Here is a 16,543-nt window from a genome sequence, read left to right as displayed (position 1 = left end):
GTTCATAATAAGATTTTGGATACATCCTCAGTTTTAACAAATTTTGCAGCAATCAGGGCTCTCTTGTTCTGGCATATGACCCCACCTCAGCAGTGACACGGGCTACATCCTGCAGTCAGGTCCCTGACAGGTTCACTGTGTGGGCCCAGCTACACACAACATGCTACTCAACACGTTCACTCACCAGCTCTACGGGCTGGCTGGTGGCAGACAAGGCACTACACTCTCCCTGTAGGCTCAGGCAGCAGCAGAACCTGCACAGCTGTTCCTCTTCTCCTCCAAGCTTCAGGCATTAGTTCATGCAAAAGCCTGATAACTTCATTCAGGTCCAAAGCAACAGCACCGCGTGCCTACCATCGATCACATTATGTTTTGATTTATTCAAGCACGACACACCCCTATGCCAGCAAAACAAATTCTTCTACCTAAGTATGTGTTTGCATTCATCTAAATATCTCAAAGGACCATTCAAGGGAATGGGTCACTCAAAAAAAAAAAAAAAAAGTGTAAAAGATTTGTACTTCCTGAAACAATTTGGAAAAATACTTCCAGATGGTTCTGTTTTGTGGGTATAGAATTTCACTGTCTAAATTCCACCACTACTAAAGAGACATCCAGGAAGTTGTAATTTCTGTTGCTTAATACTCTACATGCACAAATTGAAAAACTCACTTTCTGAGTCAGAAAACTCTACAGTTCTGCTTGAATTAAATCTATATTAGTAAAGCTATTTGATTTGGCTAAGTAAAATGATGTCTCATAACTTGTGCTGAGTAAGCAACATGCTTTTAATACAAGGGCAACCAAATTATCAGCTTTCATATTTGGACAAGCATATAATGAAATTCAGTTTTCCATGAGCAGCAGCTGAGTGAGCTGTGATTCTTTACGCTGCAGAAAAGAAGGCTCAGGGAGACTCCATCTCCTCCAACTACCTAAAAAAGGTTGTAATGAGGTGAGGGTTGTCTCCTCTCCCAGGTAACAAGTGGCAAAATGACAGAAAATGGCCTCAACTTGTGCCAGGGGAGGTTTAGATTGGGCATTGGGAAAAATTTACTCATTGAAAATGTGGTCAAGCTTTGGAACAGGATGCCCAGGGAGAAACGGTGGAATCACCATCCCTGAAAGTGTTCAAAAAATCTGCAGATATGGCAGACACAGTTCAGTGTGTTGAAATTGTAGATATCTTTTACAACCTTACTGGTTGTGACCAACATGACTGGTCTCTCAGTTACTAAACTGCCAATGACCTAGCATAGAAGGAGGTTTTCTAAATTATGTTCAAAAGCAAAATAAGAACTTGGTAGATTTACAGATATGTAGTAACTGCTGCAAATAGTCAGGAGCCTTTCCCATCTCAGTGTGCAGCATGATCTAGGCTGAAACAGGTACGCAGTTGGTAGCAGCCAGGGTACACTCCACAGTTCAGGTTACTGATCAAAAATCCTATCTAACCACAATCGTTAATGTATGACTGCTTTCATGGGGACTTTAGACATATATTCCTCAAAAGACAGAGTAACCTGAAAAATCAACATTTTAATCTGATATGTGTAGCAGAATTTTCCGTAAATGAGTGAGTAGGAAAGGAAATATGTACAGCAATTTTCATCTCTGATCCCATTTGAGATATAGAGGACAGAGCTTCCTTCTAAATGTTTCACTGAGCAGATGAAGCACCCAGTACCCAGGTTTCACAGTGCAGTACATTAAAAGCCTTCAAACCAGGACAAAGAATGATAACCCTTTTTATCACAGCTGTACAAAAGGAAGAGCTATCAAAGATGAACACATGGATGTAAAACCCTGCATAAATATTATGGTTCAATGATTTCAAGAAGAATGGGAACTAACAAAATTTCAAAATTTTGGAATGCTACCAGGTAACAGGCCCTTCGAAATTTTGGAATACTATCAGGTAACAGGCCCTTTATGAACTACCAGAAATGAGAAACACTAATGAACTGTGAAAAAAGTCTGTTTACATTTGCAGAAAATAATTACAGCATGCTGAATTATCAGTCCTTATAAAATTTGTTACAAAATTCTAGGGGATGCAGCACCATCATTTCAAAAAAGAAAAGGCAGACTCAATTCAGCAAAATCTGTGAAATAAGAAACAGATCAAAGGTTAATTTGAGAATTGATTGGTTTTCTGTTGTAATGGGTTAATGAAACAAGCAAATTCACACAATCTGGATGGTGTTAATGTAGGTAAAAATTAAGATTCACATTAAAAAAATGCCTGTACTTGTGGCAAATCAATGCCTTTCATAAGTTGAGTCAATTTGAATGCCAATTTCAGTAATTGTAGAATCCTAGCCCTTCCCTCTCTGATATAGAAAACAGGTCATCTGTTGCTAAAAGCATGGATATAGCAGTAAAATCTATTTCAATGGTTGTGGCCAATAGTCAACAATTTGATTTTTCTGTCATTATCTAATGATCCCTAGAATAAGACACACAATCAGGATAGACATCTTTATATCAGAAGAGTATTGGTTGGAAGGGACACTGTCATCTAGTGCAATCTGAGCCCACTGTAGAGCCTTGTGGGTCTCCAACCAGACTCTGTTACACTCATTACAACCCTCTGGAATCTGCCATTCAGACAGTTCTCAATCCACATCACTGTCAACTCATCCAGTCCACACTTCCTGAGTTTGCCAGTGAGTATACTGGGAGACAGTGTTGAGGTAGGTAAATCTGCTGCTCTCCCCTTAACCATCAAGGTAGCTGCTTCACTGTAGAAGGCTGATCAAGCATGAATCCTTTAGTGAATCCATGTTTACTAATCCTGATCATTCATCTTCTTGTCATTCATGTGGAGGCAGGTGGTCTCCAGAATGAGGTGTTCCATCACCTTTCCAGGGATTGAGGTGAAGCTGACTAGACAGTACTTTCCTGGGTCCTCCTCCTTGCCCTTTTTGAAGACTGAGATGATATTTGCTTTCTTCCAGTCCTCAGGTACCTCTCCTGATCTTCATGACCATTCAAAGACGATCATAAGTGGCCTAGACCTTCTTATTGTCTTTTAACACCCTTGACCAGATTTGATTCCTTGACCTTGGCTTTCTTTGTTTCATTTCAACTTACTCGGACAGCCTCTCTATATTCATTCCAAGTGGCCTGACCATTTTTCCATCTCCTGAGTATTTTCTGCTTATGTTTGAGTAATGACAGGAGTTCTTGATTCACCCATGCAGGTCTCTTGCTCCCTTTGGAAGATTTCTTATTCATTAGGATGCATCATTCTTGAGCCTGGAAAAATGGCAAATTCAAGTACACAGTGGCACAAGGGATGGAGAGAGTGATTGTGACTCCTGATTTCCATCAGTACATGAGGACCTGGTTTCATTGTCCCAGGAAGACTCACATTTTCACAATTCTGTAAAGTGTGCAGATGAAAATTTTTGCTACCATATTCACTTTTACCATACACAGCCATTCTAATTTTATTTGAATGTTATGATGGCATAAGTACCCATTCTTCTCCAGAGCAGAAAGTCTTCAGATTTAATTTCCCACACTGTGAAAATGATGACACATAAGTGGGGATTTGCCTTAAACTTACCCATTAGCCACCTCATTATGCTGCCTCTCAGCTTTACTCAGCATTTCAACTGCCCTTAGAAACCAGTTTTGGGCAATCTGTTTTCCAACATAAGAAGCAGGTCTGGCATAACTGGATGCCCTATAATCTTGCTTCAGTGCTGACAATGTGAGAGCAATTTAGGAATGCATCATTCTGGATAATATCCTGCAGTTTTATGGCAGGGAGGGCATGAGAGCAGTGCATCAGAAATGGTTTGGATACTAGATGTGGAGATGACAAAATGTCCAAGATTTGTAGCCATGCACAGAGTGACAGCAACAAATGTACAATAGATATTTACTTTTATTTGAACTCCAGATGCCTCTTTATTTCACACATGCTGCTTTAACATCCTAAATACTTTATTGGCTTTTGCTCTTCCCTGCATGCCTTTGCTATTAACTTTGGTGTTTTGAAAAAAGTATGCTGGTGAAGTAGCATTGCTGTTCTCACAAATTTCAGTAGTGTAGCATCAGCACAGCCTATTGCCTCAGGATATTTTCCACCACAGCAAGGTTAGAGCAGGACCTCTTTTTCCCCTGTACTAATGGCCTGGCCAACTTCTTGGCAGAGGGACTGAAACAGTCAATAATATGTAGTCTGCTTACATATGTTTGAGTAACCAATTCTCAGTCATCAGCAAAGAGCAAGTAACACAAGTTAGGAGATATGGGAGCTCTGATTTAATGTTCAGGTTAAATATTCTGGCATCTATATGGTACTGAATGTGATTATCTTTCCTGTTAACTGAACAAAGCAGACGTTAAACAGAAGTGTCAAAGAATGCAATGTATTTTGTGACCTCTTTGACAGTAAAGAGTTCTGGAAGTACATCCTGATCAAGAACCTTCATCACTGTGCAGCATGGAGTATATTCCCAGACCTTTCCAAGCTGCTGAATTGGCACAAAAGCCTCCAGACACTTCTCAAGCTGACAGCATTGAAAACCACGCACAGGACTGTAATTCTGTACCCTATGCTTTGAATTCACCTGGCCAGAAAAATTGTTTTAACACTGCCTATAACTACCTTCTGCTGAGACAGACAGATGTGTGATAACCACATTATTTCTAGAAAGATCATCCCGCCTACAAGGTCCATCTGCAAGCCCTTCCAGCTGGCATCTTTCCAAAAATAGCCTGGTTAGTGCACAACTTCCCACTAGAGTAGAAAGCAGCGTGAGCTCCTGAACTTCAGAGCCACCATCTCCTTTTGCAGCTGACAAAGCAACAGTCTCTGTATTTGAATAATTTGGCAGCAGTGCCAATCAACCATACTGACTTGCTCTGCAACACATTGGAGTGTTTAGGAAGTGCTACTACACTTGGCAACGCTGCTCCTTGTTTCTAGATGACTTTCTGTAGAACTTCACTTAGAGTGCTGTCAGAGATGACATGCACATAGTTTAATAAACCTTAGTAAAGCTCATGACAGCAAAAGGTAGGACTTCTTTCCACTTAGTTAAAAGTGTTCAGTTAGATACAGAGAAACATGGTGATGCTGATTTCAGGGTCTTTAGCTGTATTCTTGAAAGTAAATAAGCACATTTCTATTTAGATGTTGCTGAAATTCTTCTGCATTCTTTGTGCACTGTTCTTTTCTGATGTAAAGGTTTTGTGTCCTTCCTGTCCAGGTGCACAGTGAGCATCCTTACTGCTCAAATATATTTTGTCTTCTATTCAGAATACCTCAGTGTTAGGCAGCTGTTAATGCAAGAATGAATAATTGCAAAGATTACTTCCTCTGTGGTAAGGTGTTGCATACTGTCTGTGCTCACATGCTTGCCAAGGAAAAGAAAGTGTCATTCTGGCTGAAGAGTACTGTGTACATATAAACACAATTTACAATTCCTAGAGATCCCTTTCTCCTTCTTTCTTGAAAACAGTGCTGTCCCTTCAAAGGGCTGCTCTTCATTACAGCACATGAGCCAAATTCTTGTCGCTCTGAGGCTGAACATGCACATGAGATGCCTGTGACAGGCTGACAGAGGCAGCAATCTCTGCCTGATCTGCCTCATACACTCTTCAACTTGAGGCATTGCAAGAGGCCATTTCAGCCACTGGTAGAGTTAATCACACAGGAAATGAAAGTGTACACAGACTGCCTGTGTAAAAAGGGGTTAATGTGGCCAGTCCTACGAGGAGATGATAGAGTTTACCTTCTCTAAACACTTGTAATTTTACAATGACCCAAAGAAGATAAACACATTAGAAAAGAAAAATGAGAGATGGTGAAAGAGCAGCATGAAAAGAGGAGCTGAAATATACCCCTGCACCCAGCAGTACTAGCAAAGGGTACTTTTAAATGCATGTCTATTATAGGCTGTATGAAGGATTTTTAATTGCAGTTAAAAATGTATTGAGCTTTGTAAAAACTCTCAATTTCTAGCTTTATGTCTCCATATTCTCTGCAATGGATGAAAACCACTCAATGCCCATATCCTGAATAATGAAATAATATTCATAATAGGTGAAGAGACCTAATAAACCAGGCATAAAAAAATAAAAGAGTGTATATGCTAAGATGCTGATCCTTGTAATGTATCAATATTCTCCCTCTAATATTTAAATATAAACTAGAATACTCTACCTGAATTCTTACTTCTAAAATTCTCATTCTTTAGGAAATCTTTAAGGTCACTAAGATTTTGAGCTTTGTGCATACATGAAAATACTCACATTATAGATTTCCTGTCTGGAGGTGTCCCTCACTTAACTGTTTTTTTAAATAACTATCATCAAATATTCCATCAAAGGATCACACCATTTTTTATTTACAACCAAAGGTATTACTTATCAGAACTAGCAGATGTGGTTGCTTGGTGAGCTACTGCAATTTCATATACAAAAGAGAAAAATATGCCATGCTAATGTTCTGTTTCCACCTCTGGAAAGCTCAGCAAGTCAACTAAATTCGCCTCTTTGAGTGATAAAAGACATTATGCAAAAGACCACTGAAATTTAAACATATTAAATGCTTTTCCTGTGAATGAGTGGAAAAAAATGCTGTGACTTATAAAACACCTGTCTTCTTCTCCATGTTTATATTGCCACTTGGGTCTCCAGTTCCTATTGTGATGGGTTAGCTCAAAGTCATTGTAGCAGCATTGATCCAAACATAAAAGCAACAGTGAGAGAAAATTCCTTTCAGATGCATTTAGCATCTGACATATTCCCTTCATTTGTACATTAATTGGTAACAGGCATTTTTGAGCATCCTGCAACAGGAGGTGATTTAACTTTCACAAATTTCCCTAAGAGCAGAAACATCATCAGGAGCAATTTCAAGGAAATAATTATGGTCTAGACAGATTTATGACTTCTAAAGACCTAATCCAAAGCACATTAATGTCAGTGGAAGGACTCCCATTGACATCAAAGGCCTTTGGATCAATCCCCAACTGCTGTGGGAATGAATTCAGAGCAGTAATGATGGTGGACTAAATGCACACTTGGAGTTGAAATGTTACCACCCAGACCTCTTTATTCCTCAAATCAGATTAAAAAGTAATTTTCTGCCATTTCACAATTACTTCCAGATGCACATCATCTCAAATGGCATTTTCATCCATCTGTATGGACCAAACATGCATAGAGATAGAGAGGTTCTATACTGTCTGAACTAATAACACAAATGAAAACCACAAGGGAAAATAATGTTGGAAGTGATGAAGTTCTTGTTTTAAATGCAGACTGAGAAACACTGGACTTCATTTATTCCCTCTAACTACTTTGTGATAGAGCTGCCAGGTCCACCACTTCTTTATTTACTGCCATAGTAGATTTCTTCTAATTAAATTTTCAATATTTTTCTCTAGCCCACTAAGCAAAACAAAAGAATACACATGAATCAGTGTTAGCCTCAAACTTGGCAGCTTGAAAACTGTCAAAAATGTCAGCTTCATATACTCTGCTTAATAACAGCTCTGCTGTCCCTTCTGTCCTCTTAAATGTATATTTACATGCTAAATAATTTGAAGCATCACTCTTCTCTGACCATGTTAGTCCAGTTTCACTCCCTTAGCAGTCGGAAACATTTTAGACCGTAAAATGAAATGCTGATGTCATGTGGAGTGGAAATCCATTCAAAGTTTCACGCAGTCAAACTCAGCTCCAGGATATGACAGATCAGTCATCAACATCATCTACTCTGAAGAGCACACACCTTCTATTTATTTTGGTTTATCAATACTTTGGTTAGGCAGGTTTGGTTATCATGTATTCATTCTGATATGTGCATGATATGAACTACTCAATGGTCTCAAGTTTTGCCAGGAGGTCTAAATTAGATATTAGGAAAAATTTCTTCATGGAAAGGGTTGTAAAGCATTAGAACAGGCTGCCCAGGGAAGTGGTGGAGTCACCATCCCTTGAAGCATTCAAACAACATGTGTGTATGGCAGCTGTAGATGTAGTTTGGTGGTGAGCATGGTGGCTAAGTTGATGGTTGGACTTGGTGATCTTAGGGGGTCTTTTTCAACCTTAACATTTCTATGATTCCACAGTTGAAATCTGCCTTACTAAGCTAGTACTAGCACGTTTAAGGCTTTCTTTAGGGCATATATATAATAGATTGTTTTTTAATCAAATAACAGATATTTCCTAACTCCTTCTTTCCATTTCTATTGAATATCTGACCTATTATCTCAGCCTCTGCACTCTTCTCTGCTCTTCAGAAAAAATATTTTTTGTTTATTCTTCTTCACTTACTATGTGTGGGAAACCAGATTATTGGTGACTGGGTAATCCTACTATCTAGATTCAAAAATTAACAAGGTATAGAACAATTCAATGTTATTAGGGGAAAAAAATACACTGATCATTGATTACTAAGAGTTTCTGGATGAGAAGGGGATTCAACTTAACAGAGGAAGGCAGTGTAGGTTAAAAGTGTCCAAGGAATTAAATTTGTTCATAGTTAATATATTTTCTGGGCTATATCTGTAGCTGGAAATGGTGCTTTAGGTATGTTGAACTCAGCACCTGTGGTACAAGGAACTAAAAAAACACTGTTTCTACTTGATTTCCTCAAGAATCAAAGCTTATATGAACAGACTGTGTATATGTCTGTAACTTTTCCTACTCCCTTCATCACATCTAATAACTTGGCCTGGCCAATTGACTCCACTGTGCAGAAGAGCAAAAGTTAGTCATTAGGCTCCCACAAGTGCCATGGAAGTAGGTGCCTAGAAAAAGGGGCAATCCTACTGTTAGTCTAATTAAGGGCCATCAAAGAATCACTGGCATTCATCCTTCAGCTGCAAGTACACAGGAAGCTACTTTTTAAACAGGTGCTGCTCCAGTATTTTCTACCATAAAAAATTAACTCAGTGTATTTCAATACACCAGACACTAGTGTGTCTCTCTGTTTACTCAAAAGCATTTTTTCAAGGCACACCAAGAAGGAGCAGCAACATTCTTTAGTCATGATTTGGCGTCTTTCAGACGACCTGACACTTATGGGCATTTGCTATCTGATGCACATGACAGCACTGCACCTGGAACATACAGACCAAAAAAGTACCAGTGCTTCAATATAAATTTGTTGGCTTTCATTAGTTTAATACCAGTAAAAAAAGTATTACATTAATTCCTAAAGGTAGAAGGTAACCTTGGAAATCATATGGGTGAAACCCATAATGCCCTAAAATACATGTAAAGCATGCTGCTAGGGAATTGTCCAAAAAAGTAAAAAAGTTAGGGATTAATTCCTCCAGCACATTGCTATCATATTTTTTCCATCTTTTCATCTTATTGGCGTGAATATTCACAGTAGTTAAACCAGATCCTTAAACAAGATAGAAATAAGAAAGTAACTTTGCTGGTTGTACTGAACATCACTACCAAGGAGATTTTGTCTTAATGTCCATCTTTTCTGTTGTTCTTCCCTATTCCCTTCCACCACAGCTTTTAAAAAAAATTAATGTCTTTTCAACACGTTCAAGGCAAAATTCAATTTGGCCACCTGTAGGTTGCTTCAAGTCACAGGACACAACACAGAACTACACACTTCAGTTATAATGGAATACATAGTTTAGACAACTTCCCAGATTTTAAAAAGGAGTGCATTAGGTAAGGTGAGGCAGTCCCTTTTTCCTTTGAAAATATCACAAATGTAACCAGACATTTCCTACACCAACAATTCAACTTGATCTTACACACTACAGAAAACCAAACAAACAAATCAACAAACAAATCAGGGTAACTGGATGAGCATATACATAAACCAGTACATTAAGTATACTTTTCTTCATATAAAACATATCATGGTATTGCTACTATGATGAAAATATGGGAAAAAAAATCAGTATAAACTTTGAAAATATACTTTAGAATATCAGTATAACTCATTTGAGAAATGTCAATGTACATAATGTGTACACAATGTACACAATATGACTCTGAAATGATGATTCCTTATTAAATGCATTCCTGCAGAGGAAGAGAAAGCATTTGTTCCTAATGTTGCCTCCCCCTGCAATTCACAGCCAGCAATTAAAATAAGTCAGAGAAAACACTTTGGTTTTTAGGTCCATTTTCAAGGAATTTAGCACTGATATATCAGGCAACTCAGTTACTTCAGGAAAACCTGTCTTCAATCAGAGTGTCAAGGGCAATACATAAGGCACAAAGGTAAGAAACCTCATACTTATTTTGCCTTTTTTTCAGACTACAGCCATCAGGGGGAATGTGACTGTGGCAGCAGAGGAAGGTGTACATGCAACCACCAAGGGGTCTCTTGCTACCACGAACATTGCTTTGAGATTGGGGGAATGCGTGTGGTTAAGCAAAAAATAATTTCCTCATATGACAGGTGAATTCCCCTCCTGTTTTATTAATACCATCCAGAAAATTTATGATGAGAGAGACCATTGTTTTCCTCCTCCACAGTCCTGCAATATTTTAAGTTTTTTTTGAGCCTTTCAAAACTCTCCCTAGACTCAAATACTAGCAATAGATGCTTGAGGTACATAAATATTTGTTTATGCAAATATATTTTAATTCAAACATTTAATATTACCAGGTAAACATAAGAAACATAATGCTAATATACTTTTTACAGAAGACTTAGCTCATGATTTTAATTTCCTGTTTACATTAGCTTACCTCACTTGATGAAAATGCTAACACATCTTAAGAAGTACATTTTTTTTTTTTTGGTTTCTCAAGAAAACACTTGATTGCTACCATCTCATTAGAGACATCACCTTTTCATTTGAGCAAGATTTAAATTGAGGGAAGTTATTGATAAAATGGGGCTGATGTGCCTCTGCAGTACTTTATTACCCAATTCCTTGTATCTAAAGTTGTTTTTATGCTGAATATCAATCTGCAATTAGAAAGAGACAACATAAGTTCTGGTCCTCTGCAGAAGACTCTTTGGGCATTTGTAAGCTCCTAGCTTGTTTAGCTGCCAGAGTCTATCAAACAACTCTCATGTCGGCACTGTCAAGCCACCAAAACGAATGGCTATAAATGCAGCCAAAGCAAGAGATAACAATAAACAGAACAACCAAGTCCTCATTTGAAGATGAAGCAACGTTTTTGAGTGAGCAGTATGTGATTAACCTGCTGTATATGGGTCAACGTGATTTATTCTCACAGCTACGCAGTCAGCCTGGGTCCTGGAACTCACTTGCTGTCAGAGAGAAGCTTTTCTCAAATCAACCCTCCCCTACATCTCGCTAACACTTGGAGCTCTTACTTAGGAAAATTAACTGTCATGTCTTTCATTTAAATTATTTCCACCCCTGCTTGAAAATAATTGTTAGTCTAACAGACAGTTTACCCATGTGCACTTTCTTCTCTCCTGCCCATCTATCTGCTGCCTGCAATGCTTCAGCACTCTAAAAGCAGATCTTGAAAGCCACAGACAGAAAGGGGGAATAAAGAAGTGTCCTTATTTTGTCAAAATTCTGCCTATTGCTAGAACTGTACTCTCTTGGCTCAATACCAAAGAATAAAAAGCAGCAGACCATTACATTTTAACACAATTGAGTGGTTCAAAATAGAGGGATAGTACTGGCTTTGCTTTGAACCTTTAATAGCAGCACCACAATTCATTTAAAAAGCTACTTTGTGTGTGGGAATGAGCCTCTTACCTTTTGTAGCTATTCGAACACACTGAGTTTTGGTTTCCTGTTAAGGAAAGAAAAGTAAACAGTCAGATCAAGGGCTTTTTCTTGCCCTCCCCACTCCATAAATTCATCTTAGATCTACTGATCAGCTGGTACAACCCAACGAATTGGCTCAGGGCTCTGGGCTTAGCAGGAGTGGAGGCTGGGGAATTTTGTCTTGATTGGACTGTACTGTCCGAGATAATCATGGGGAGAAAAGGTGTGGGACAGCCCAAATATAGCAAAATTTCAGGTTATTCAAATCAAATGGAAATCATGCCATAAGAATACAAAGAGAGGATGCAGCAGGAGGAAAAGGGAGGAGTGGTGCTCCTATTTATGTTACAGCACAAAAATTCTGAGCTTGTGTTGACCTGAAACAGCACTGTGCAGCGAAGAGGATACATTTGTTCAGCACGGTCTCCAAAATTATGTCTTGCAACATCCTGACAATCTTAAAGAGTCACCTGAAGCACATGAGCAACACGCTCCCTCATGCTTCTGAGTGTGGAATAAGCACAGGTGCAGCTCAGATATCCCTCCACACATGACACAGTTAATCTACACCCTATACTCTCTGCCCAGGAGACACTGATTTGACAGCAATATGCTGCAGAAGATGCTGCCCATGCAAAGACAATTTCTGTGTAATTTACTACTCTCTCCCCTCAAATTTCAAATTGTTGAAGTTTGGTCAGCAATTAAAACAAATGAACAGAGAAATTACTTGGTTGTGCATAACTTGGACAACTTGAACAGACAAGGGTCATCATAAATGGGGTTTCTGACCTTACTGCACAATGTGCAGTCATTTTAAAGGAAAACATACTGAAATAGCATAAGGTTGTGTGAGCATAAGGTATTAGATCACTCCAAACAATATTAGCATGTAATTTGAAAATATAATAATGACAGTTTCACTCTATAAAATATGCTTACTTTAATCCTCCATCCTTCAGCATTCCATCCCCTGGCATCTGTCTCCTTTTGAAGGTTCAAAAGCAACAGGTAAAATATATAGATGCCAGTTTGTAAACACAGCTTGTAAAGAGCTAGCAAAACTCTAAGTTGAGGCATTGTAGGTGTTCAGCAAGGACAATCTTTCATTCAAAATGAAAGGCCCACAAAGTTTACTAACATAATCTTACCCATTCTCCCTAGTTACTGGATTTACTTGTCTGTTTCTGTTCAATATGTCTGCAAGGATCAGAGTAACCTCCTCTCAACCCTACCATGTATTCAGAGCCTGCTTTACTTCCCTCTGCCTATTTTGGTGATCCCACTGGTTTACAGCAAAGCATCTGTTTAAATGTCCTGCAGTTCAGATGTTGTCTTACAACCATTAGATCTCTGTCCTGGCAGAATGTAGTGCATATGGAAGGAGGAAACCTCCCCCTAAATCCCTGTAGGAACAGAAATTTGATCCAAAGTTTCAAACATAACAGAGAAATCTGTTTTAGGATTAAAACCTCCTACAAAGTGAAATCAAGTTTAAACAAAAAATGCTGTGTTCTCTCATTTTCTACTTATCTGTCAAAATGTAAAAACCAAAATAAATATCTAAATATAATTTGTACTTTCATTTTTACTTTTCCCTCCTTTTTTTTTCACCTCAGGGAATGAAACAATTTTCTTTCAATGCAGTCTACTGGAAATCCATAAAAACTAAGGGAATTATTTTTAGCAGGTGAGGAAAATATGGATGGGTGTCTAGCAGTCACCTTCTATTTTGCTTTGTTTACTTCATATAGGTCTTTAAATAAGAACTGAAAAGAGAGAATGGTCTGTTGAATGAGAAAATAAAAGTTCAGTTTTCAAACACCTTTGTACCCATTCTGACTTATTGTACATCCAATTTTCATAATCATAGGTAAAGGCCAAGATTTCCTTCAAAAGACTCTAAGCCAAGGCTGCCTGTTAGCAAGGATTTGTTTAGTCACCAGAGTGATCCAACCATAAGGAAGAGTAAACACTGCTTCTGCTCTTTTCCAATGATTCTGCTGGAAATCAGTGATTATCAGTCTAGCCTTTTTAGTTCCTGTCTGAATTGCTTGGACACTACAGTTATCTAAACTATATATCCAAATATTAAATTTTAAAGACCTAAAGCTTCTCTCCCTACCATATTTTACCTTCTCACCAATCCTGTTCCTCTCCCTCATTTTTCATTTACAAGAGGAAAAACCATTCAAAAGGAACAGCCTGGGGCTTGCAGAGCCCCAGTTGCTCTTTGCACCTGGAACCTCGGAACCTCTCTCCCTGACACTTCTCCTACTTCCATATGCACACAGAGCCAGTAGCAGCACTCAGCAGCAGAGTTAAAAAGAAGCACCCCGGAGGTAGTGAAGGTGAATGATGCCATAATTCTACTGCACAGCAGTGCTGCCAGCCTGATGTACACTTTCTCAGAAAGACTCTCAAACTCATGGTGGGCCAGCAGTTACTTTTGCTCAAGAAAATGTTTACTTTTTATTTGGTGTCCAGTGTGAGAGTCTTAAAAAGTTTGTAATGTTTTACTAGCCCACTGAGCAGCCCACATTCTCTTTATCCTGCAGTAATTTAATCTTCTGAAGAGTGCAGGTACTGAGAATTGGGGAAAGCACTTAGGATGTTATTTACCGAGGAGACAGTCACAGTCCTGAAATTACTTCCCTCAGACAATTACTGTGAGATGCATTAAACTCTCATCTAGTAGCAATTTCTATGGCACGAGGCTGATGTGGAATGTGAGTGGCACACTGCCATGCTCTCACAGCAGCAAGGGAATTCCAGCCATGCCACCGCCAACACCTCCCACATCTGACTCCAGCAGTCCTAGCTGCCCCCACAGGCACGTCTTTGGCTCCTTGCAGGAGCAAGGTGTTGCCAGCACTTGCCTTCTCCACGCTGCTCATGGCCTGGAAGTAGATGTTGTAGCCTTTCCGAGGAGCCAGCGGGGGGTTCCAGAAACCTTGGTACGTCCTGTTGTCACCCACAGTAAAGGGGGCTGGCTCTGGCAGGTTTCCTGGGGGCAGCTGAGCAGCAAAGTAATACGGTGAGCCTCCACTAAGGGCAGTCTGATAGGTGACAGGGACTTGGTAGCACTCCATGGCACCAGTTTCTCGCTTTGTTCGGTGGGGGTGCAGCTCTTCCACAACAATCTGGTAGGCACTGGTGAGACAGAGGAAAAAAGGACAAGACAGGAGATGGATGCAGGGAAGAAACAAAGGCTGGAAATACAGCAAAGCTATTTATTTCAGCTGTTGGAATGAAGCAGCATCCATTTTTTTTTTCATGAAAAAAAATCCAATACAAATCCATACATGACCTCTTTTTATTACTTTCCTTTAAACCTTTGTTTTTTTTAAGAAACACAGGAAAAAAAATGTGTTAAACTACAACAGATTAAACTCTTGGCTGATCAGAAGCAATTTGAAGTTAGCATTTTCCTTTGAAACAGTATTAGAGAAAGCTGAGCTTCAAGACCCAACATAATGGCTGCCTCCAGGCTGTGCTTGAAGCACCAATTTGCAGTTGTCATATCATTAGAGACAGAATGTGCTGACAGGCTTCTCCACCTCTTGACCTTGCTGTGGCTTCTATCTTGGCTCAGAGCTATGCAGATCTAAAGTACAAGTGACATGCTGTAATACAAGCACAGATGGACAGAAATCTGTCCATTCCACTGAACAAGACTGCCTCATTCCTTTACAGTTGTCAATGATAAAACATTTAGAATTGCTGAAGCAGAGAGTATTCAGCCCATCAAAACACCACCTCAACCTCCCAATACCTCTGTTGAAACGGATCATGGCTTGGTCACTTTTCAAAAATCACCTCCTCAAAATAGAACAGGTAATTATCTTTCTTCTTTAGAGGAACTACCTAACTACAGGATGTTACCAACTCATTATCAGCTCCCTCTGCTTTTCAGAAGTACAGAATTTACATAGTGGGAGCAGAAGGCAATCCTTCATTTTATAAGAAAAAAAAGAGGTTTGGGATTTTAAGGCATGTAGACAAGAAACCAGAAACTTTTGAATTAAACTGGCAGACTTGTCTGTCTTGGGTTTGTTATAAAGCTTTCTAAACTGAAAAGGTAAAACTGAACCAAGTTCTCAAAGTGTCACTGTATCGCTGCAAGGACTCTGAAAGGCAAAGACAGTCCTCCTCCTTTCAGAATTTGTGTGGCAGCATTAAATTATTTTGTCAATTTTCTCTGCTACTGCTGCCCAGAAAACCCAATAACTGCAGTGGCAGAGATAAAGTATGATACTGGAGAATGGAAGAAAGAGGAGAAGAAATAAAATGGGAAATTAGTTTCACATCTTTCCTAAGCTGAAAGAAGATGTTAGCATCCCCTTTTCCTAGCATGTAAAACTTAAGCAGAAATGCCTCTTTCCTGCATTTCAATGTGCCCAAGAAGAATATAGAAAGTCATCTCAGTTTTGAAAGTCCAGGTAGAAAGAAGAATGTAAAAAGGAAAAAAAAAATAGTTAGACCTGGGGATATTTATTTCTTATAAACTGACCATGAACTGAGCTCAGTTATACATCACCTTCTGTGGTAGCCTCTATGTATTAACCATCTCCAGTTAATGGGGACTGTACCAACAAATCACTTACACAAAACCCCTGTATATCCAGCATATTTCTTTATGCCTCAAAATAAATGTACTAGCAAAAAACCCCAAAAGCATCGATATTTTAAAAACCTGACAGGATGAAAAATATTTTAAAAAATTTTATTTATAATGTTCCAAGGTAAGAAATGACTACTGGCATTCATTCCCTCCCTGGCCTGGCCCTGGACCCAAGCAGGGTTAAAACACTGTTTCAGAATTGGGCAGACAA

At 39.0% G+C, this 16,543-nt stretch overlaps 1 protein-coding gene across 1 annotated transcript in view; it reads right to left on the bottom strand.

Moving 5' to 3' along the window:
- Positions 1-16,543, bottom strand: part of PTPRK (protein tyrosine phosphatase receptor type K) — a 352,054-nt gene that overhangs the window by 31,443 nt on the left and 304,068 nt on the right. The window contains exons 12-13 of the mRNA XM_050972314.1: positions 14,588-14,861; positions 11,697-11,733 (exon numbers count right to left, since the gene is read on the bottom strand). Coding sequence (XP_050828271.1) covers positions 11,697-11,733; positions 14,588-14,861 — 311 coding nt within the window. The remainder of the gene's footprint in view (positions 1-11,696; positions 11,734-14,587; positions 14,862-16,543) is intronic.

Source organism: Serinus canaria, chromosome 3 (assembly GCF_022539315.1).
Source record: "Serinus canaria isolate serCan28SL12 chromosome 3, serCan2020, whole genome shotgun sequence".
Taxonomy (NCBI): domain Eukaryota; kingdom Metazoa; phylum Chordata; class Aves; order Passeriformes; family Fringillidae; genus Serinus; species Serinus canaria.
Note: the sequence above shows the minus strand (reverse complement) of the source record. Positions and strands in the feature narration are given on the sequence as shown.